At 43.4% G+C, this 22,878-nt stretch overlaps 1 protein-coding gene across 1 annotated transcript in view; it reads right to left on the bottom strand.

Moving 5' to 3' along the window:
• RETREG1 (reticulophagy regulator 1) overlaps window positions 1–22,878 on the bottom strand; it is an 823,885-nt gene that overhangs the window by 48,489 nt on the left and 752,518 nt on the right. Inside the window, exon 8 of the mRNA XM_086965384.1 lies at window positions 4,404–4,530. Coding sequence (XP_086821510.1) covers window positions 4,404–4,530 — 127 coding nt within the window. The remainder of the gene's footprint in view (window positions 1–4,403; window positions 4,531–22,878) is intronic.

The raw sequence follows: 22,878 nt of genomic DNA, 5'->3' as shown, positions 1-22,878 counted from the left end.
TCCAATGGGGATGAAAAAATATAAAAAGGTGATTACATTCTTGAAAGGAAAGGTGCAAGTAAAGGAAATTGATTGGGTTAAGATTGACAGGACAACTCAAGAGCCTAAATAAACTGTATATGTTTTTTATGAGAGGTTATTGTAGGTGTTCAAGCAGCATAGAGGGATGGAAAATCCTGAAAGCAAGCATATGGGGAGTTTTGTGTCTCAGTTTGTGACTGGACTGAAGCCTAATACTAGCTTGATGATCAAGCAGCAGTTAACTTGTTGGCAACGTGAGTCAATTGATGAGATCTTGAGGTATGCTAATTACTGCAGTGATGAACTGGACATGAAATAGAAGAGATTGAGGGAAAAGTTCATGCTGGCCCGGTGAAGGCAGCATAGAGGGGAAGTCAGAATCAATCCTATACAGGAAATGGTGGTGGTGTGCAAGGTGGTGTGTATCAGCAAGGCAGATCTATGATGCAGGGTGGAAATAGTGTTTTCAAGGTAGTCCCAGTTGACCCGAGTACCGGGATTGATGTTGCAAAGTTGAAGACATCTAATCCTTGTCATTATTGTAACAGGGTGGGGCACTGGAAGCGGGAGTGCCGCTTCAACCCAAATAGGGAAATTAATGATAATCAGGTTCAAAGCTCAGGATTTGTACAGACTCAGATTGGTAAGCATGTACCGCCGCAGAATATCAGTAGCCCGAGGATGCAGGGTCCTAACGAGCCTCAAGCCACAGTAATGCAAATCTCTCAAGCCCTGATGTCTCAGGAAAATGTGAATGCCCCTAGTTTTAATGAAAATCAAGTTCCAAATTTCAACCAAATGCTTTCAAAAATCCAAATCCATGCCAGTAGTTTCCCATGTTTGATTTACTTTAGGGATATGGCTCTGACCTGTCACAATAATGGTGCCTGAGGGGGGGGGGTGGAGATTGTGTACTTGGCACAGTCTAAGAGTTGGACCAGAGTGGCCCATTTGTAGAAAGTGAGATAAATGGCCACCCTGTGTCATTTTTGATCGACACAGGTGCTACCTGTTAGAACAGTGGAAGTTGCAAACCTACACCGCTCTGGAAAAAGAATCCTAAGTTGTAGGAGTTATAATCAACAAATGACAAACCCTGTGACAAAGGAGTTCCTGGTAAAATAGGACCCTTTGCAGATAAACATCAATTTGTGGTATGTGATTCCAGTCCTGCATCCCTTCTAGGATATGATTTATTGTGCAAACGTAATTGCATCATTTATTGGAGAAGGAGAGCGATCTAGGAAGGGTTTGAAATGTTATGGGTAATGGATTTGTGATATCTAACTCATCATGTGGGAATACTGCCTGGGTCTATTTTTTACTTAGGACTATCCTACTTTATTGTTTTAGGCCAAGTTTACATTTCTTTTGTAAGTGTGTGTTGTCACTACACTGCATGGTTCTCTTTTATCAGTTGATCTTGTGCTTCTTCAAAGTATGCTGTTTATTTTCCATGCCACATCATCAAGTAACAGTGTGCTGTATAACAATGCTCTGAATCTGCCTTTTGCTCAACACCTAATGAAGCACTTGAAATAAAGTGAAACCAGAGAGTATTTCCTTCCCAGCAAGCTGTTTTCTTCTTCTCGAGAGAAAGGGAACATTTCTGATAAATGAGCTTACTGTGCTAAGCAGAAAACATGTTAATAAGAGGCCAGAGTGCTCTACTCTACAATTGAAACTTATGCCAATATAATCCTTTTCTTTTTTATAAAGACATAAAATTGACTTGACATTCAACTTTATTTCCAACGACTGAATAAGTTACCTACATCTGATTTTCTAAACCGCCATCATGCTCCAAGAGCAAGCCTTGACTGCCCGCCCCTTACTACCTCATGAGGGTAAATGCCCAAAAAAGTAGGATCTCAGCATTTCAGTGAACTGCACAGTGGTCCTCAACCACTTGGGATCTAGAGATCCCAGGACATGCTTGTCAGAAGGATTTCCCTGTACCTACGAGTTCAGGAGAGGTCAACTGACAAAGCCCTTTGGAAGTTTTGGGTTCATAACAATGGTGTACTTCAGGTGATGCGTCCAGGATAGAAACCTGTAGCAGCAATCTATATAAACTCCAATCCCAAGCTATGTTGTCAAATAAACTAACAATTTCCATGCAGTAGTTGACTCTGATTGCAAAAGCTATATGATGCTCTGCCAGAAAACAGAAGGCCAAGAAGCACATGATGTGCATCCAGACAGATGTGCATTTTCAAGGATTTTCCATACAGTGTTGCTATCTCCTGTGAAATGCTAAAGCGAGAATGAGATGTATTGATCCACGTTGAAGCATTGTTGACTGAGTTGACTACGATATCACAGTCTGCCACAAGTCCTACATTTCCTGTACTTAATTTTTCCTGGTTCTAAGGGCAACCGTAGTGAACAATTTGTGACCTGCTCCAGTCTTTACCCTAAGCCTTGGCCACATCTCTTTCCCCTAGACCTGGCAGCACTTATGAGGGCCAACGTGTTAACGAGAGAGGGACCACAGAGGTGAAAGTAAGCATGGGCCCAGGGAAAAATCTAACTTTTCAAGTCCTTGGTCATAGCCTTAAAATTCCATCAGTAAGTGTACCCTTAGCATTGTTTCTCTAGTCGCCAAGCTCAGTTGAATGCGTTTGACAATGATTTGAAGCTGCGTGCTTAGGACAGAAACAAATTCTGAAAGTGAAACACAGTTTACCCCAAAACTAAACTAAATTTACTCATTTGAACAGATAATCCTATTTATATGTGTTGGTACAGTCAATTTACATAATTCAGATATTTGGTAAATCTGAGTAGGTATATTTATGCATAGGTGTCCCCAGGAACTTGTGTATTCCAAACTAAGGCCAAGGATCCATTCTCGCTGTTTAATTTTGTATGCAGTTTAAATGCTTGTATCTCTAACCATCATTCAAGTTATGTGGCTTTCAGAGTAAAAGATGAGATCTGATAGATCTTGTATCATTGCACTTCTTTATTTGTGAGCAACCTGCAAAAATGCAAACCCTATCACAGTCATTGATCCTCAAAGACTAATACTTGGCTTACTTGGCCAAATATGAACATTTGCATCTTTTTGTATTGGTGGAATGGATAGTGGTAGTATTAGTGCTGGCATTTGAGGTGGTATCTGCTTTGTGTACGCTTTAAAATAGACCACCTTGGTTTGCATGTGGATGTGTGATTAGGAAGAAACTGGTGCTACCTGACCTGTGCTAAGGTCCTATAAGGTACTAGTGCTAAAATGGGCGCAGATTGCACCTGCGCTCGTTTAGCACCAGTGCATGGGTCTAAAGCAGGGGTCTTCAACCTTTTCTGAAATAAGAGCTACTTATTCTCAATAAAAATCATCCCAAGCTACTAATAATATTAAAGGTACAATAGTGACTGCATCAGACAAGATTACATTGGTGGCCACTCCATGCAAAACTGCCGGCAGTGATCACCTCAGTGAGTCATGGAGGGTTACCAGTTGTAATGTCAAAAAGGCTGGAATGCCGCTACCTGGGTACTGCATAACAGCCAAATGCAATGCGCCTGGCGCCAAGATAACATGACTAATAAGCCTCCCCCAATGCCACAAGATTAATTACTCAAATATTAGTATTCAACCTTTTGTCAGCATATGAGTTCTGAAAATAAACACATTTTTGTCTCATATACACACTTTTCAATTTTGACCTACATATGTTAATTGAACCAAACAAAAACCTCTGATTTAGTAGGTTGGCCTGTACACCGTAGAGTTACTTATTGGTAGTTGGAGAGCTACAAGTAGCTCATGAGCTATTCGTTGTAGAAGCATGTTCTAAAGGACCTCTATAGCATCTTAAACTGAAATGCACTTATCTTGTACAGGAAAGCCTATGCCGGGTCCATGTATTATTTCATTACAAAGCTGGCAGTGCAGCTATAGAAACCTTGTGCTATGCTGTGGCGTAAGGCAGTTCCCATATACCTCACATATCCCTTCCTATTTTCAAATTTATTTTCTAAAATACTAGGTGAAATGTTGAATCTCAAAAAACACTAACTTGTGTAAAATTAAACAATCTTATTTTAATCAGGCTTAAAGCCTACCTAACAATGCACTTTGGACAGAATACTTTGCGTGGCACTACATGACAGAACATGGCTATTTTAGGGAAGAATGCACATAACCCAATTAATAGGAGACAGTACCTACAATAATCCTGAAACAGAGGACCACAGAGCTGCTACTTCAAGATCATCCAGCTTGAGTACTGGTAACCACACAAATACATATACAGGGTCTCATAAGATAACTTCAAAACAACAGGATAGAAGCATTAAACTGTGGCCCCTCTTGACACTAAAAAACACAGCTTTATGTAAGCTCTGTGGTTTAATAGAGCAATTACACATACCATCAGAGGTATCAGTCTGTGGAGTGTAGCTTCCCGACAAGTTGAAGGTTCCATTGTCTGTCAACGATATTTCTGAGACTTCTGTATCGGTCACGGACAGCTCTCTTAAAAGATTTGAACAACTGACCTGAGCAGGAAAAAACATTACAAACAATTTATTTTGTAAGAAAAGTCATTGCTCACACTCACCAAACATGGAAAGTCAGTGACACTCGATTACACTAAAAAGTCATGCTTCCTTTGTTTGCTGTTGCTTCTTCTCTCTGAGAAGGATCATGATGGTCTTCTTTATTCCACCCAATGTCGTGAAGTACAGACTTTTACTGATATCATGCAAGACTGCACTACATACAGCCTAGATTATACCGACATCGAGTCAAAGCAGTGAACATAAGGGAAGCCTGCAAAGCACTGCCAAGCTATGGTACTGTAGGGCCAGTGGCTGGCAGAGGAAGAAGGGAGAACATTAACAGACAAAATCAGTGGGCCAAGAGAGGACCCTTGAGGAGAGCTACTATGAATGGAGAGAGAAGGGACATTCCTGTTTACAGAGTAGGAGGCATAAGAAACATAGCATGCTAATAAGTGAAGGTCAAAAGCTCAACTAGAATCAGACTAGTGATGCTGTCCCTTTATATGAGGAAGTTAAGTGAGCAGAAAACAGTCTTTGTGGAATGCCCAGCAGTAAATCAGATTGTGAAAAACACTATGCAAGCAATTTGAAAATAAAGTCAGAAACAGTAGCAAATGTTTGAGATACACTGGCCAAGTCAGGGATTTTTGCGAATAAATAAGGAAGGACATCAAGAAAATAGTTATTGTAAGGTTGGAACAGCCAAAGCAATACACACTTTGCATGTTCCCACCAGGATGCATTACATAGCCTGGCGGGAAACATGCCTGGGCCCCCAGTCCCTGCCAATCACAACGTGGCATTGCAGCATTGTGATTGGCTTAGAGGAGGCAATCAGAACACTGTTATGCAGCATTTTGATTAGCTATCGGGAGCCTGGGTGATTCCTGGTTCTGAAGAAGCGAAAGAGAGATGCGGCCAGCAGACAAGGTGTTTTTTTCTTTTCTTTTCTTTTTTTGTTCCCCCTGCCCTCCACCCTCATTCTCTGCCAGCCGCTACTGAACCCAGTACAGAACAAAAGTGAAATGCAGCAACGGGTGCAAGGAGGAAAGAGGGTTATGAGGAAGTGAGGGAGGATAATGTGGTGGGGTTGGAGATACAAATGAAGAACTGCATCATTTAGACCCTCGTAGCTAAGAGGAGGTTATGGCCCCCACTGCCCCAGCGGAGGATCGCACATCAAATAGGAGATCTGCACCAGGAAGGCTTTGATTTATATATCTTTAGTGGCTCAAGTGACAGTATTTAACTTTGGCAAGTAGGCAAAATGGTGGTTGTGCCTGCCCAGCAAAGGTTTGTTTTTTTAAAGAAGCAAAATCTTAAAGCAGGAGTTAATTTTTGAAAACAAAAAACAAGAGTAATGATGTGCAGGGAGTTTTCTCTTTGTGCATAAGGGTCATAGTTTGATTTTACTCTCAAGGACCTAACTAGGGCAGGAGGTGTTGGTATCTACATTAGGAATTCTTTGGGGGGGGGGGCTGAATCCAAAGGCTCACAGCAGCGGAGCAGCCACAGGTAGAATGCCAGATAAAGAAAGTTCCTTGAGGTACTGAATCCAGACCAAATGTATTAAGGGGTTGGGTCATGGCAGATTCTTTTCGCACCAAAAAACAATTAAGGAACTTAACTGAGGGATCAAACTATAATTTTGTTGAACTATTAGCCATCAAGGTAGAAAAGGAAGGAAGCCCAGTAGAACAGTAATATGAAAGAGCAGGGATCTAGCAGCACAGAGCAAAAGAGCCCTAGGAGGACTGGTCCCTCATATGCAGATGTAACATCAGAGATTATTAAAAGGAATTCATTGGTTAATAAGAATTATAATTCAAGCAGAAAAGCTGTTTTAGTTTGTGCCTATGGAACAAAAAATAAAATGTCTAACCTCTTGACGTGCTTCCTGCATGGTCTGCTTTAAGCAAGGTTAGCCGCATTGTCACATGTTGTTACAAGATTTTACTTTTGTCTAATAGCACTTAGCCTTGTGAAGGAGAAATTAATCTAAGTGTGGCAAAGAGCAATAATTGTGGCAGTTTGATGAACGATTTGAATATATCCACAGTACAGGTAATCTGGTGTGAATGTGATAGCAAAAGAAACTGCATTTGCAGTACTATTCACATAAAAGTGGAAGCCAGTGGTTAGATTATGAATGTTAGTAAACATATGCAAAAGAAAAACATACAAAATGGAAAGGCAAAAGCATAGTCAGGAGTTAGCACAGACAGGAGAGAAAGATATTTAAGTGTTTGCAGAACACAGTTTTATCCTTCTTCACAGGTTACATTGTACCTGTGCTGCAGAGGGTTTCAGTGGGCAGAGTCAGCTGGCACAGCCCAGGTGGGCATGTAAGAGAAAGCCTCCAGTGCTAGAGACAGAGAACTTGCCAGCCTTGAAAAGAAGGTTTGTGGCCAGCTGGAGCAGCAGCTGTCGATGCAGTCCATACCCGGTAGTGTCATGATATTCAAAAGTTAACCCTCAATACTGTATGCAGTATGATGGAATACTGATACTTAAATAGAAATACTTTACATTAAACTGATCACATGACTAGCCTGTAGGGCCTAGTAACAAATGTTAATTTACATGTGCAGATTTACTCATGTGTAAATAGTAGTAACTTTACACTTTTTGCTATTCACCATTTCAGAGTGTATATTTACTACTAGATGGAGGCTTGCATGACCCCCTCTGATAAAAACAAGGTGTGAATTCTGCTTGAAAGGCTTTACAAGCGTAAAGTTACTACTAGTAACTTTACACATGTAAGTGGAGGTCACCAATACCGGGGTGGAGCTCTTCCTCTGATAAAGAATAGGAAAAACTAATTATATAAATAATTACACATTTTTCAAGTTAAAATAAATATGTAAATTAGCTCAAAATAATTATCAAAACCCTAGAATGTAAAAAAAGTTACATCACATCAACTAATCAAATAAACAGTTTGGTTATTAAAAACATAAATAAACTAAATTCATTTATATTTAACACTAGCTTACCCGTCGCGCGTTGCTACGATCTCAGAAAAAAGGAAATTCAAGGAAACTCGTTATAACATTAAATTTACATTGTGTCATTGTTATTGAAACTTATTCATTTTATTTTTGAAAACATTTCTAAGTGTGGCTTGAGCAGTGTGTCCCCGATTGGCTTCCAATCTTGATTCTGGTTGCTCGTTCGTTTGAGAAGAACAGGCTTGAGCAGTGCGTACTCGATCGTCTTCCAATCTTGATTCTCGTTGCTCGTTCGTTTGAGAATTACGGGCTTGAGAAGTTTGTATTCGAACAGCTTCTAATCTTGCTTCCCATTGCTCGTCTGTTTCTGAAGCTCGTAATGCCTTTTTCTTTCGTGCTTCTGATGTAGATTGACCAATCAATTTCCGTTTAGGGGTCATAACTGTCGACGATGCTCGCAAATTCGCTGTCTATTTCAGTATTCGAAAGATTATGAGGGCCCTGGGGGGCCGATTTTTAAAAATGTTTTTGACAGAAACCTTTGCGGGAGTGTACTCAACAACTTCCCAAAGTTTCATGGTGATCGGATGAATGGTGTAGTAATGCATAAAGGACAAACAGACAGACAGACAGACATACTTTCGTTTTTATATATATATAGATTGCTTAAAACATTTAAAATATCCCAACCTATCATTTTTTTTATATGTAGTGATTATGAAGTAAATGCTAATAAAACTTATTTGTTTAGATAAGTTAGTTAAAAAACATTTTTTAAGTTTAGTCTATACTTAATACAAAGTAAACATTAATCAATTTAATTTAAGTAAATAATTTTAATTGAATATAACTTTTAACAATTAAAAAATATCAACTTACTACAGAGTTCCGTTTGTGAAGAGGCCCTATTGTTCAGACTTACACCATCATGGACTAAGCTTACAATAAAAAAAATGGCAACTGATTGAAAAGCTTAATTTCTGAAAAAAACTAAATCCTTAACAGCAGAAACTGGCAAAAATAAATAAAAATGACAATTGTTGATTATTTTAAAGGTGAACCTAATGCACGTGTTGAGGTATCCAAATGATAACTCTGTGAGACATTGTAAGTGGAAAATTATCCACTACAGAACACCCCAAAGCCCTTTATTTTTCAAGCTAAGTTTGCATGAGAGTGATGTCACAATGCTCTATGCCCTTTTGTCTTATGAAATATTTTGGAAGGACTGCAGAGGAAGCGACATCTCCCACTAGATCATTGCTACATAACACCTACGATGCCCTCCCCCTGCTGACTAAATCACTGGAGTGTTCATGGATATATCTAAAGTTAGGCCAGAAAGATATGCTAATCCTTGGCATGACTGGTGCCTTCAAACATTTGGGGTTTTGTGTGGCTTCTTCCAAGCAAGCCCTCAACCAGTTTGGAGCATATCCCGGATATGAACGTGCTTCATAATATGCAGTGTGCATTTATATGATTCTTTCTTGAAAAACTGAATTTAAAGAGATTTAGAGATGGCGGTGTTGTCAAGAGGCGCTACAACACAAAAACAAAAATGAGATGACATTCACAAGTTAAGACTCTTTCTGTTATATCCTCAGTATTACATTTACATGTAATCAGCCTAGGCCCTTCTAGCTGCTCAGCCAGAGTGAGAGATGGTAACGGAATGTTGGTGTGACTGTGATGAATGAAATACCGAGGCGATCAGAACAAGAAACCCCTGCCTTTAAAACTTAGGTAAGGTCCTACACAGGGATCCTAATATATCAATGGAGCCAGGAGCCTACCATTCAGAGCCAGATATCAGAACAATCTATCATAGATTTTTTATACAAATTTATTATTCATTTTAGTGATTTAAAGATTTCATGTGTTGATATTACAAAATACAAATAAATATAAGTTCATCATTCAAATATCGATTAAACATACATGGTTCAATGCCACATATACTGTCCCACGCAATCCGAGTAACTCTCATATTCACACTTCCACATAATCTATCAACAATTATACAACCATTCTTTCACACATCAGACATGAATAATCCCACTAATACATAGCCGCCATCACATGAATTGATAGAGATGTAATACAATTCACTAAACAAAGGGGTGCTAGGTAAAAAACAAAAGTAAGGATTGATGATGGATTAAACAATCCTTTTGCCCACAGGAACCACGCCGACGCGCGTTTCGGTGTACCGACCCAACCGGGCCACACCTTCGTCAGGGCGGCGATGAACCGCGGGGAGGGGGACTGAGTATCTGAAAATACTAAATATACATATAGATGTACTAATACATCAACATTCACTTTATTGACAAACATTTGTTCGGTTTTATTACATAGTGTACAGTTGTTTAGATTCCCATAAGGCTCTGGGTCGGACAATGGCTCCAAAAAATGAAACAAAAATAGAACACTTTTTACTAGGGAGAGAAGCTCCTCACGGGTCTGGAAAAACAGTTCTTTAAGGGGAGTATAGACCATTCCCACATCCACATTCTTCTTATCAAACCTCATTCATCATAAACAGAAAATGCACTCAATTACCCAGGCCTCTGGAGGCTGTATAGATATACAATCGAAAAAGGAAGGGGATGCCTTCAACCTCCTTTGGGAGGGAAAACATCATAGAGGGTCCCAAACGTAACAATAAACACGGTGTTCCGGGTATCCTACTTCTCTCCACCTAAATAGGTATGTCTCAACAGTCTAATTGGTAAAGATAAAGGTTCCACATTGCTCAGAATGGGATCTGAATAAGTGTCAAAGTCCACGGTCTAATCCCATACGGGGCAATTCGATCAGAAAGATCAAGGGATGCTATCTATACTATAGACAGAAGAGGTACAATTCCTGACATCCAGGATAGAGTTCAACGATAACCAGTTAAATCTAGTGGACCAGTGCAGCATAAAGTTTTCACACTTACCTTTATCTAGTCATGATAGGCTCAGAGAATAGCATGGCTGTCCTTTCCAAGTTTGGATTTAGAAGGCACTCTCTATCGGGCGTCTTCTTCATGGGGTATAAGGAGACAGTATCCATAGGTTTTGGAGATTCTCCCAGTCTTTTCGCTAGTCACACTCAGTTCTAGGGGGGAAGAAGAAGGGGATACCATGCATAAGAATCGAATGACAGGCCTCCACCGGTAATGGTACTGAATGATAAAATCAAAGAGGTCATCTATTAGAGATTGACTTAAAAACACGCAATAGCATGTTCACTGGTATATGAAGGTGGGCACCCTATGTGTATATATATATTCTCGTGGGTTCCTATGATATCCTAACGCGCATCCAACCCCCTCGGTGGTCCCATTTTTCGAATTACGACTCCAGCCTACCTATGTTTCTCCTTGGCCGAGTGCTTTAGAGGGGTTTCTAGGGTGAGACACCAAAGTTGATAGGCCCGTAGAATTCACAGAGGGGCCTGGATTCACAAATAGTAAAGACGGTCTATGATAGAGAAATATGCATATCGAATATAAGATATAGACAGAATCCAGTACATTCTCTCTCCTATGTGCACATTCGCATGGTTATTGCAAAGGGCCATGGGCACGGGGAATATAGGACTTGCATACCTATATTATCCCAAAGGGTAGCGATCCAATAAGTCTCTAGGCCGATATGTCTCTATTCATATGCGCAAGGGGTTCACAGGCGGTTAGTATGCCGTCCACACGCTGCGGGGGACCACTATTCTGATAAACCAGTGATTATACGCACGTTCTTTTCTATAGATCATTACTCAGTATGGAACCAGTTCCGCCTGTGGACTCCTTGCGCATATGAATAGAGACATATCGGCCTAGAGACTTATTGGATCGCTACCCTTTGGGATAATACAGGCAAGCCCGTCTGCGCCCGTCCGCGCCTGGTGCCAGAACCCCTGGACCCCGCGCCCCCCTGCAACGCCAGACTGCACTATGACTCCAGCACCCTCCACGCACTCAACACCGGACGAGACCACCCCTGCTAACGGGCCACCCTGAAGCGCACTAAAGGGCCCTTCACCTGCCGAAACTCCTATATTCCCCGTGCCCACGACCCTTTGCAATAACCATGTGAATGTGCACATAGGAGAGAGAATGTACTGGATTCTTTATATATCTTATATTTGATATGCATATTTCTCTATCATAGACCATCTTTACTATTTGTGAATCCAGGCCCCTCTGTGAATTCTACGGGCCTATCAACTTTGGTGTCTCACCCTAGAAACCCCTCTAAAGCACTCGGCCAAGGAGAAACATAGGTAGGCTGGAGTCGTAATTCGAAAAATGGGACCACCGGGGGGGTTGGATGCGCGTTAGGATATCATAGGAACCCACGAGAATATATATATACACATAGGGCGGCCACCTTCATGTACCAGTGAACATGCTATTGCGTGTTTTTAAGTCAATCTCTAATAGATGACCTCTTTGATTTTATCATTCAGTACCATTACCGGTGGAGGCCTGTCATTCGATTCTTATGCATGGTATCCCCTTCTTCTTCCCCCCTAGAACTGAGTGTGACTAGCAAAAAGACTGGGAGAATCTCCAAAACCTAGGGATACTGTCTCCTTATACCCCTTGAAGAAGACGCCCGTTAGAGAGTGCCTTCTAAATCCAAACTTGGAAAGGACAGCCATGCTAATTTCTGAGCCGATCATGACTAGATAAAGGTAAGTGTGAAAACATTATGCTGCACTGGTCCACTAGATTTAAATGGTTACCGTTGAACTGTATCCTGGATGTCAGGAATTGTACCTCTTCTGGCTATAGTATAGATAGCATCCCTTGATCTTTCTGATTGAATTGCTCCGTATGGGATTAGACCGTGGACTTTGACACTTATTCAGATCCCATTCTGAGCAATCTGGAACCCTTATCTTTACCTATTAGACTGTTGATACATACCTATTTAGGTGGAGAGAAGTGGGATACCCGGAACACCGTGTTTATTGTTACGTGTGGGACCCCCTATGATGTTCTCCCTCCCAAAGGAGATTGAAGGCATGCCCTGCCTTTTTCAATTGTATATCTATACAACCTCCATAGGCCTGGGTAATTGAGTGCATTTTCTGTTTATGATGAATGAGGTTTGATAAGAAGAATGTGGATGTGGGAATGGTCTACACTCCCCTTGAAGAACTGTTTTTCCAGACCCGTGAGGAGCTTCTCTCCCTAGTAAAAAGTGTTCTATTTTTGTTTCATTTTTTGGAGCCATTGTCCGACCAAGAGCCTTATGGGAATCAAAACAACTATACACTATGTAATAAAACAGAACAAATGTTTGTCAATAAAGTGAATGTTGATGTATTAGTATATCTATATGTATATTTTGTATTTTCAGATACTCAGTCCCCCTCCCCGCGGTTCATCGTCGCCCTGACAAAGGTGGGACCCAGTTGGGTCGGTACACCGAAACGCGCGTCGACATGGTTCCTGTGGGCAACAGGATTGTTTAATCCATCATCAATCCTTACTTTTGTTTTTTGCCTAGCACCCCTTTGTTTAATGAATTCTATTACATCTCTATCAATTCATGTGATGGCAGCTATGTATTAGTGGGATTATTCATGTCAGATGTGTGAAAGAATGGTTGTATGATTGTTGATAGAGTATGTGGAAGTGTGAATATGAGAGTTACTCGGGTTGTGTGGGACAGTATATGTGGCATTGAACCATGTATGTTTTAATCGATATTTGAATAATGAGCTTATTTTTATTTGTATTTTGTGATAACACATGAAATCTTTAAATCACAAAACTGAATAATAAATTTGTATAAAAAAATCTATGATGGATTGTTCTGATATCTGGCTCTGAATGGTAGGCTCCTGGCTCCATTGATATTTTAGGATCCCTGTGTAGGACTTTACCTAAATTTTAAAGGCAGGGATTTCTTGTTCTGATCACCTCGGTATTTCTCCCCCGCTAACCTGCCTACATCCCTACCCGTTGGGGGGCCTCCTTCTATTTTGTTGTGATGAATGGAATGCCTGGGTGCCTGAGGGGATGATTGGTGACAGTTGGAGATGGGCTGAGCAGCAGGCAGGCTGCTCCTGGTGGGGCTGGAATAAGGGCTGGTACTTGACCAGAGCTGGCTGGAAAGACATTGATGCTACCTTGGCATGGAAACCAAAAATACAACATGGCTACCAATGTCTCTATGTACAGGGTACAACACTTTCTTGACCTTATCTTCGACCCCAATGAACTCACTTAAATTTAACTTTTACCTTTTGACAAATATGCCCCAAATTGAACATGCTGTAAGGTTGAATTTTAAAATATGTTTATCGCCCCCGAAGTTAGCAAGGGTGGAACATGACATTTTCTGTGGCTTGATGTCAAGATTAACTATCTAGGCACAATTGCGCCTCTAGAATTATAAATGAAAAATGGCGGAAGGAGTACGATAATATACATGAAAGCTTAAAATATGACAGACAGTTGTCTAAAAACGCTTTATACTGTAAAATTAGCCATGTATGAGTATGGTCAAAAGTCTTACTCATGATCTGTAAGTGTCAAGAGCCGGTCTTCTAGGTGACACATAGAGTGTCTTCCAAGTGTGGAAAAAAGGGCTTTTATCCTTAGGCGGAATGTCCATTGTCAGAATTAAACAGGAGGTCTCCAGAAAATAATTCAGCAGGGAGGGAAACAATGGACACCAGACAATAACTCCTTCCCAACAGGATAATCAACAGGCAAAGAGCAAGAGGGGAAAATACAGGAACAGAAAATAATGGAGATCCACGAAGTCCAGTGAGCAAACACTGAAGCAGAAGCAAATGTGAATCAACTAAACAAACGATAAACATTCCTTTTATAACAAAAAAGCAGGATGTGACATCAAATAAAAAGGTTCGGCCAAGTTGATTAAGGAACCCAAAACATTTGCATAAAACAATAAATGTTCAGGATATCAAAATAGCCTATTCAAAAGGCAGACTAATTTCTTGTTGGAATAACATCATCTAACGGTATATCCCAATTTAGGATGGCACCCATTGAGGATGCCACTGCTTCCTTCAGAGACGCGGGAGGCCAGCCTGGGGAGAAAGAATGCGGCTGCCCGCAGCGACACACATTGGGCCCCTTAAGAGGGCGGCCTCCTAGTCCCACTTCAGGGTCCGGCCCCTATGCTGCATCATTTCTGGTGCGTGGTGGGCTAGGGACAGGTAATAATACTGCCGCCACCCACTGGCCACCCTCTTTGGCCCCCCATTATACATGTTGTCTGGCACGTCATGTCTAGCATTCTGGCTCATTGTTGTTTGGCTTGCGGTGAGATTTGGGGGGCAGCTGTTGCCACTGGCCACAGTCCTCATATTTGGAGCCGTTTGCTTGGCCTCCAGTCTGGTGTACAGAGTGGACAATTGAGCTGGGGGTCGGTGGCGCGCAGCCCATCTGGTGCGCAGATTCCCACCGGGTTTCTGGGCATGAAGCTGCCTCAGGTTTGACAAGGCAGAGGGGCAGAGATAAAGAGCTGCCGTGCCGGGCTTGTCTAGTTGGTGACAGTAGGGTGATAGCCAGCGTTGCCGCTGTGGCTGGTGAGGGTCGGGCTCGTATCCGGCATCGGTTTTATAGTGAGGGCAGTACTAGGACCCACAACCCCCATGAGGTGCCTGAGTACGGAGGAACTGCATTGAGTCGGTTTGTGGGAGAGGGCCAAGCACCGATTACCCCGCATATTGCTCTGTTGGAGTTGCCCCAGCCGGGAGCCCTGGTGCTTGAGAATTTCGGTTATCAGGGCCTTCGCCCGTCCGTGGGGCGGTAGGCCAGTTTCTCAAATCACGCGTGGTGGGGAGAGAGCGGGTAAAACATTGGACCAACTGTCCCGCATAGGGGCTTTGTAAATGGTGTGAGCTGGGTAGGGGGCAGGTGGCTGTCCTTAGTCTGCCTGGGGTCATATCGGATCCGGATTGTAGGGCGAGGTGGTCTGCGGGATTGGTCGGTTTTGAGCTGCAGGGTAGGGGGCCTGCATCCCTGTCAGTGCATGTGCTACTACTTGTGACTAAATGGCACGTTGGCTAGTTTCGACAAAGGCGGGTGGTTGGAGTTGCAGCAAGCCCTACAAATGAGCCGGTTTGTCCAGCTGCTAGTGACCACTTGATCAAGTGAAGCATGCTCTGCGACGGGATTGTTGAAGTGGTCAGTGTTCAGGCACGGTATTGGCCTAGAGCTTCTCCCTTTCTGTTGGTTTTGGCCGTGCCTCCTGTTTGTTCGGATTGTGCTGGGGATGCAGAGTCTGCGGAGACGGAAGTGCTTATGTGCGCCTCCTGTTTGCGTGTTTGCTGGGACAGTGGACGCTTTGTTCCAGTTGGTGACCCTCCGACACAGGCAGAGACGTGCGGAGCAGATAGCAGAAAATGGGTTGGCTACCCTGCTCAGGGATTACTGAGCTAAAGAATGGTGATGGATTAAACCCAGATCAGTTGACTGGGGGTGAGTGTTTGATTTGCACAAACGCTCCGTCCATCATCCCCTTTGGTATCGCTTTGTTCGCCCTAAGTTGGCAGGGTATGCCCAGACGTGAGTCCCTTGCTCACTCTACCACTGGATTCAAGATAGTCTGTCTGATGAGGATTATGAATCCGAAACCGGTCCCAGGATGCTTGTTTCTGGTCCAGGGAAAACATGACTTGGCAGTTCGGGCTGGACTGTTCCCATGAGGCACAGGGTCAGACTGATTTGCATATGGCCATGTCTGAACTGGGGTGGTGGAGTGAACTAAAGAATGGTGATGGATTAAACCCAGATCAGTTGACTGGGGGTGAGTGTTTGATTTGCTCAAACGCTCCGTCCATCATCCCCTTTGGTATCGCTTTGTTTGCCCTAAGTTGGCAGTGTATGCCCAGACGTGGGTCCCTTGCTCATTCTACCACTGGATTCAAGATAGCCTGGCTGATGAGGATTATGAATCCGAAATCGGTCCCAGGATGCTTGTTTCCGGTCCATGGAAGACCTGGCTTGGCAGTTCGAGCTGGACTGTTCCCATGAGGCACAGGGTCAGACTGATTTGCATATGGTCATGTCTGAACTGGGGTGATGAAGTGAGCTAAAGAATGATGATGAATTAAACCCAGATCAGTTGACTGGGGGTGAGTGTTTGATTTGCCCAAACGCTCCGTCCATCATCCCCTTTGGTATCGCAAGGATTACTCAGCAAAATCCCTAACACAAAACTCACTGCACATTTCCTAGAGCAGGGACAAAGTGTTGAGGATTTAACATGGACCATCATAGAGAAAGTCCCAGTTACTAGGAGTCAAATGGATGAACAAAGAACCTTGTTACAGTTTGAACAAAGATGGGTGTATCGACTGAAAAGCCATATAACCGGGCTGAATGACGATATACCCTGGGGTTCTCTAGCAAGATAGATAACCGGGGTATGCCACTGGTTAGATGAGGGCTCAGAATACGAGGTATTGAAGTAATATGGGATGGTTGATAGTGGGGACGAATGTGTATAACAGAAAAGGCGAACCCATTAGATGCCACCACTACCAGCAGGGGTCCTACGTATAGTACCTTGAGGTAGAGGCGGGACAAGAATATCCATGATTCAAGACACTTTCTATAACCCATCCTTAGAAATGTGGTAAGGTCGTAACTAAATTATGCCCCCATTTCTAACAAGACACGATTGTCACATTTGCTAATAGGGTGACATCAGGTAGTAACGAAATGAACTACGAGTTCCAATGTACTATGCGGTCCTAGACATATGTTAACAGAGGAAGCAAGCGCCCGATGTAACAGCAGAAGGGGCGGAATAACATCCACCCAGGTAACGCCCTCTGAGCGTGGTATCCTAGATACCGTGGATGACGGCAGGACGCAGTTCCACGTCATTCACATGGACACGAGAGAGAGCTAGCGGGAAAACGCCCTCATAAGATATTTAAAGCCGCAACCTTACCATAAACACTGACTACGCGGTGTCACGGAAAGCAGGCAAGGGAGCAGGACGCCACCCAAGGAACAGTAAGGAGCATTGTGGGAGGAGGAGTGAGAGAGAGGGGGGAGAGAGGAAGGAAGGGTGTTTTTGGCATGATTAAACATCACGGAAGCTAGAACCAGGAAGTCAGCTAAAACGCCAAACACAACTCTAAAACCGTTCCTTTGTACTTTCCTCCCTACATCTTCCCCTGTATATACAGGTTGTGTTCGAAGGGGGAACCTCCCGCAGGGCACCAATTCGAGTTCACGAATTCAATGAACTCGGTAAGTAAAACAAATGGTATTGATGGATAAGTTGCATGATGGGTAATTCATTTGTAAAACGGGGAAGAGTGGTGCGAGTGATGGACCTTCGCGGGGTAATGTGAAGAGTGTAAACGAAGTTTGATGAGCCATCCGATCGGGAAGCACGAGGTCGGACAGTAATGTGCTCGCGTGCTGGGAAGGGTGGGGTAAAGAGATCCCACTTCAGTAAAAGGATGATGAATGAATTGGGAGGATTCATTACAAACCTAACCATAAAACAGCATGATAGAAGAGAGACACAAATGGTTTGCACAATAGAGATGGCAAACCTCAAGATGGGAAAATAGAACGCATTACATTACTTTATTTTCTCTTTTATCTACAGTAAGTGTTTTTCCCGTATTTCGGGATAAGCCTCTACATGTAACAGGAGAGGGCACGTATTTGTAAAGACCGGCTCAGTTCCAAGGGGCCCAGTATACTGAATTGCGGTAGGGCTCGGACAGAAATAAAAGGCGACTGTCCTGAAGAATACTGAGGTGACCAGCTTTGGCACATTTGTTACGGTTGAAACATGTCGACATAAGCAGTATCAGGAGGGAAGTCTTGTGAGATCCTTGGGCCTCGACCAAGACACTTCCCATCCTAATTCGAGTTTTTAATCCTGATAGGGGTACCAGGTAATGTCCAATAAAACACTTATTTCAGTTGGCACCCTTAATCAGTTTTAACATTTCTTATTAACTGCACTTTAGTCGCACTATTATTTTTGACACTTGGTGATTGGTACACATCAAATCACTTTATATGTTACATGTTGTCTGAAATTTATGGTTTGTCTTGTCGAGTGACTTTGATTATTATTGTTTTCCCCTTCCCTAATGCTCCGCCCGGGGTGTGGCTACACCAGGGCGTATTGCAAGCAGGCCCAATGATGGTAGAATGTCACATACTTCGGTATGTGAGTGAGGGCAACTTTTTCCAATGATTGAATTTCCCCATGTCTACGTTCCGTTGTGGTTCCTTTTTTTTGTGTGTACCCTACTACCCCCCTTGTGTGTTCACATTACTCAGCAAAGGTCACTGCTCACATATTATGCCTGTGCATTGTATGGTAAGAATTTTGTATTGCAGCCTCTGAGTGTATTGCGACCTCTGCCCTTCGTCTGCCACAGCGCTTTAGAGCGAATAGTCCTATTTTGATGGGACTAGCAGTAAACGTTACACTGTGAAATTGATCAGGAGGTAAAGAAATGGGGAACTAGTTATGTTTTGTATAGCACTTCCTTGCGCAGGCTTTTTTTTAATTAAGTTCTGTGTCAATACGGTTGCCCTTTGATCTCTGCATCACCATGCTACCTCTTCTCCCCTTTCACTGTGACCTCAGTCACTCCAGGCCCTCCACTCTCATCCTCTGCCCAGTATAAGGCCTTGGGCTCTAGGAAAGTCGTTTCTCACACGTTTGTGTGCTCTTCGGGGTGAGTCTGAACACGGACAGCCTGAGGGACATGAAAGAAGGAGTGACTGTGTAGCGGCCGAGCTGCCTCTGTGAGCAGTGCGCAATGCGGTCGGAATCAGCCGAGGAGATAGTGTACTTGAGGGGTGAGCCACTTCGTTGTTTTTTTGCTCTTCCATGAGTGCGCTTTAATTTTTCCAGGTCAACCGCTCTTGAGCACTTTCAAATTGAAGGCGAGCGCTGTTTCCACCTCGCGCCCAGTCTTACCTGCGCTTTCCGTCTCCATGCATTCTCCCGACGCTACCTCCAGACGCTGCATGCTCAGACGTGCCGATAGCCATCCCCCAATACGTTTGCAATGTGCCGCCATCTTGGGGTTGGCCCATATTGTGAGTCTATCTCCGTTATCCTTTCTTCATGAGTGCAGTGATTGTTTCCACTTTAATGGAAGTACATGTCAAGCGTTTCTTATGCTTTGCTGGACTGAGCGTCATACTGCAATCGTTGATGACCGAAGCTACAATGCATGGAGACCAGAGGACACTGGCTTTTAGGTCTCGCCTAGCGTATTGCGTAAGCAATCGCTATGCGAGAGATATAGAGAGCTGCTCCAGGAAAGCTTACCAAGAGGGCTTTTGAATGCGGATTCTGGACAGTGCATGTGCGACGTGCGCGCGCTTGCCATTTGCTCCGGAGCCTCAGCATCAGACTTCAAAGGAATGTCTCCCGCTCCCCCGGCCCCCCGCCACACCAGCCACGTCACAACCCACCATTTGCCTCGCATCAGACTTCAAAGGCTCGCGCTTACATCCTTCTCTTTCCCCTCATTAACAGGCTTTTTTTTTACCAGCGGGCAGTCTCTTGCCCTCGGCTGCTTCTACAACAGTGTCCAAGCTTAAATTATATGTAAAAAAAAATGCGATGTAACACTCACGCTTACATCCTTCTCTTACCCCTCATTAACAGGCTTTTAACACCTCACCTTTCCACTTTTTTCTTTGACAAACTCCGTTGCTTCCCTTTTGTTTCCCTTGGTCTCTATCTCTTTTCTCTCATACGCTTTTCTCCCCCACCCGCTTTTCCTTAATTTTCGCTCCTCCCTCTTATCATCTTCTTTTGCTTTTAACACCTCACTTTTCCACTTTTTTCTTTGACAAACTGTTGCTTCCCTTTTGTTTCCCTTGTTCTCTATCTCTTTTCTCTCATACGCTTTTCTCCCCCACCTGCTTTTCCTTAATTTTCGCTCCTCCCTCTTATCATCTTCTTTTCCAGCCATTTCCTCCAGATTTGTTTCCTTTTCAATGTCCTCCTTTCTTCTTCTTTCCTCTTGTCTCTATGTCTCACTCTTTTCTGCTCTCGCTTGTTATTTAAATATTCTGGTTTCCCTCTCAGCTCGCTGCTCCCCCGCCCCCCATCAGACTTGAAAGGATGCCGCTCGCACACCACCAGCACTCTCCTACTTCCCTCCCACCTCCCACGGCCGCTCTTCCCATTCACGCGCTCTGCAGGTCACCTTTGCCAGCATGCGGCTGCTAGCGCTTTCATCCCTATCACACCCCCTCTCCTACTTCCCCTCCCACCTCCCAAACAGCATTGAGCCGGGAAGACTTGTTTTTTTATTGCATTTTGTGGCTGCACTTCAGCCTATGTTGGGTATTTCAATGCGGCGCCCATTTAGATTTGCACTGGTTAAATATCGGCCTTACTGTTTTAAAAAGGCTTTCGTCCACACCCCCAGATGTAATCTTTGCCGAGGCAGGCATATGGTTTCTGTATCCACCCACCTCGGATTTGGACTACTGGTCTCGAAGTGCTCTGTAAACCCTCCATTCCCGATGGATTCAATCAGCTTGTACCACTGCATCGGTAAAATAAAATCCATTGCACCTGTGTGAACTTGCCAAATTTCTCACTTTGCTGGGTCTTGCGGTGTTAGTTGCTGGACTGTTTATCTAATAAGGTTAATATTTTCGGTATATGTACAGCAGGAAAAATACCACTAACTTAGGTTATTTACCAAAGTGGATTCACTTCCCTGAAACCTTTACCAAGCCATGGTAGCGATCAGTTAGACCCTTTTCTAGGCAAAGATATGAAATGGCTTGAGTATTTACAAGACACCCCTCCTATAATACTGCTTTTTCGGTGACTGATATTTTCTTAGTTAATGAATGTTTTGGGTGATGGGCGCATCGTGCTTTGTATGGGGAAATGCAGTGCCTTGACTGAGCTCAGCTTTATTTTTCTTTGCTCCTCGGATTTAGCCGCACTACCCGCGGTAACTGCAGATCACACAAGTATTGAATACAGCTGCAGGTTTGAATCCTCCAACCCCATTCTGATCCACCCATATTACCTACAAGAGTGCCTACATTTCTCAGGCCAAATATTTTGCCCTAGGGCTGACAAAATAAAATGTACTGAATTTCTGGAGATTAATGCTTGGTTAGGCCACAAAGATTAAGCGGTGGCTGTGAATCGCTTGATCCTCTTATGGGAGTTAAGGTCTCCCAGGCATGCCACTGGAAGTATTTTCAGGTTGCTTGGAACTAACCTGTAAGGCGCTTGCTGTGTACCGAACAGGTCGAGAAGTTGCTTTATTTGCCTGCCCTTACCACAGAACGGCTAGGCTGGATCATGTTTTTTATTTTTTTGTATGCAAGGTTAGGGGCACCTTACTTACAAAAGTAATACGGTGGGGATTCACAGAAACCAAAAGATTAGAAACCGCAATGCTAAAGCACTGTCAAACGGTTCTCTTCAAATATTTAAATTAGGTTTGCATTACTAATTTCCCTGTACTTTAGTATGACAGGAAAGTGGGCGTATCAATACCATTCTACGCTCGCACTTTCAAATCTACTGGTCCGCTCCCATATGCCTTAGATTCTGGTCCATCTGCATGGCAAGATTTGCTTGATGGCTCGTCACAAACACATCCCAGGCAGTCTGGTGACTGCTGTGTGCAGAATGTGGCACCCTACCGGTACTTTAAAGCCTGATGCTTCATTAATGCATCCAGATACAGCACATCTGACGTGCAACTAAAATCCGCCTGGATAGTGATTTGCAAATTGATGTCTGCGCTCTGAACAAGTTTGACCAACTGACGTACACTGCACGAAACTCACAGCTTCGAGTCGGAACACCAGAGCGCCCTCTCGCGGCCATTATAAACACCCAGAGACTCGTTTCACGACAGAGCTTATATTGCCAGGAGCAAAGTGTAGTTTGTCTGACTGCTCACTTGACTGCAGCGCTCGTGAACCTTTATTTATTTGTTTTCATGGTCTGTTCTTCATCCAGCTCTCTCTCTCCTTACCTCTGTTTCTTCCTCTCTATCTCGCTTTCAACCTTGTTGTTTCATATTGGTTGCCCTGGCTCTTCTCTTCCATACAGGCTCACTTCTGTTGCTCGCTGCTTTTGCCCTTATTAATTTTGGCCTATCTCCAACCTCCTCCCTCGCTGAGCTTGGATCTTGGCCCCCTCCTCCTCTTTCCTCTCTCCCTCGCCTCTCATGCGCTTACTGTTCCTGTCTCATATTCATTCATCTTCCTCATCCAATTTACCACCCTCTCTTCATCTCGCAGACATACTTCCATTCTTGGCTAAGAAAATCATTGCAGTATTGATCTGTGCCTACTCGTCTCTCTTCATAACACATACCATGCTTTGTTAATCAATGTTATATACATAACAAGGGT

This window comes from Lissotriton vulgaris, chromosome 4_1 (genome assembly GCF_964263255.1).
Source record: "Lissotriton vulgaris chromosome 4_1, aLisVul1.2, whole genome shotgun sequence".
NCBI classification, from domain to species: Eukaryota; Metazoa; Chordata; class Amphibia; order Caudata; family Salamandridae; genus Lissotriton; species Lissotriton vulgaris.
Note: the sequence above shows the minus strand (reverse complement) of the source record. Positions and strands in the feature narration are given on the sequence as shown.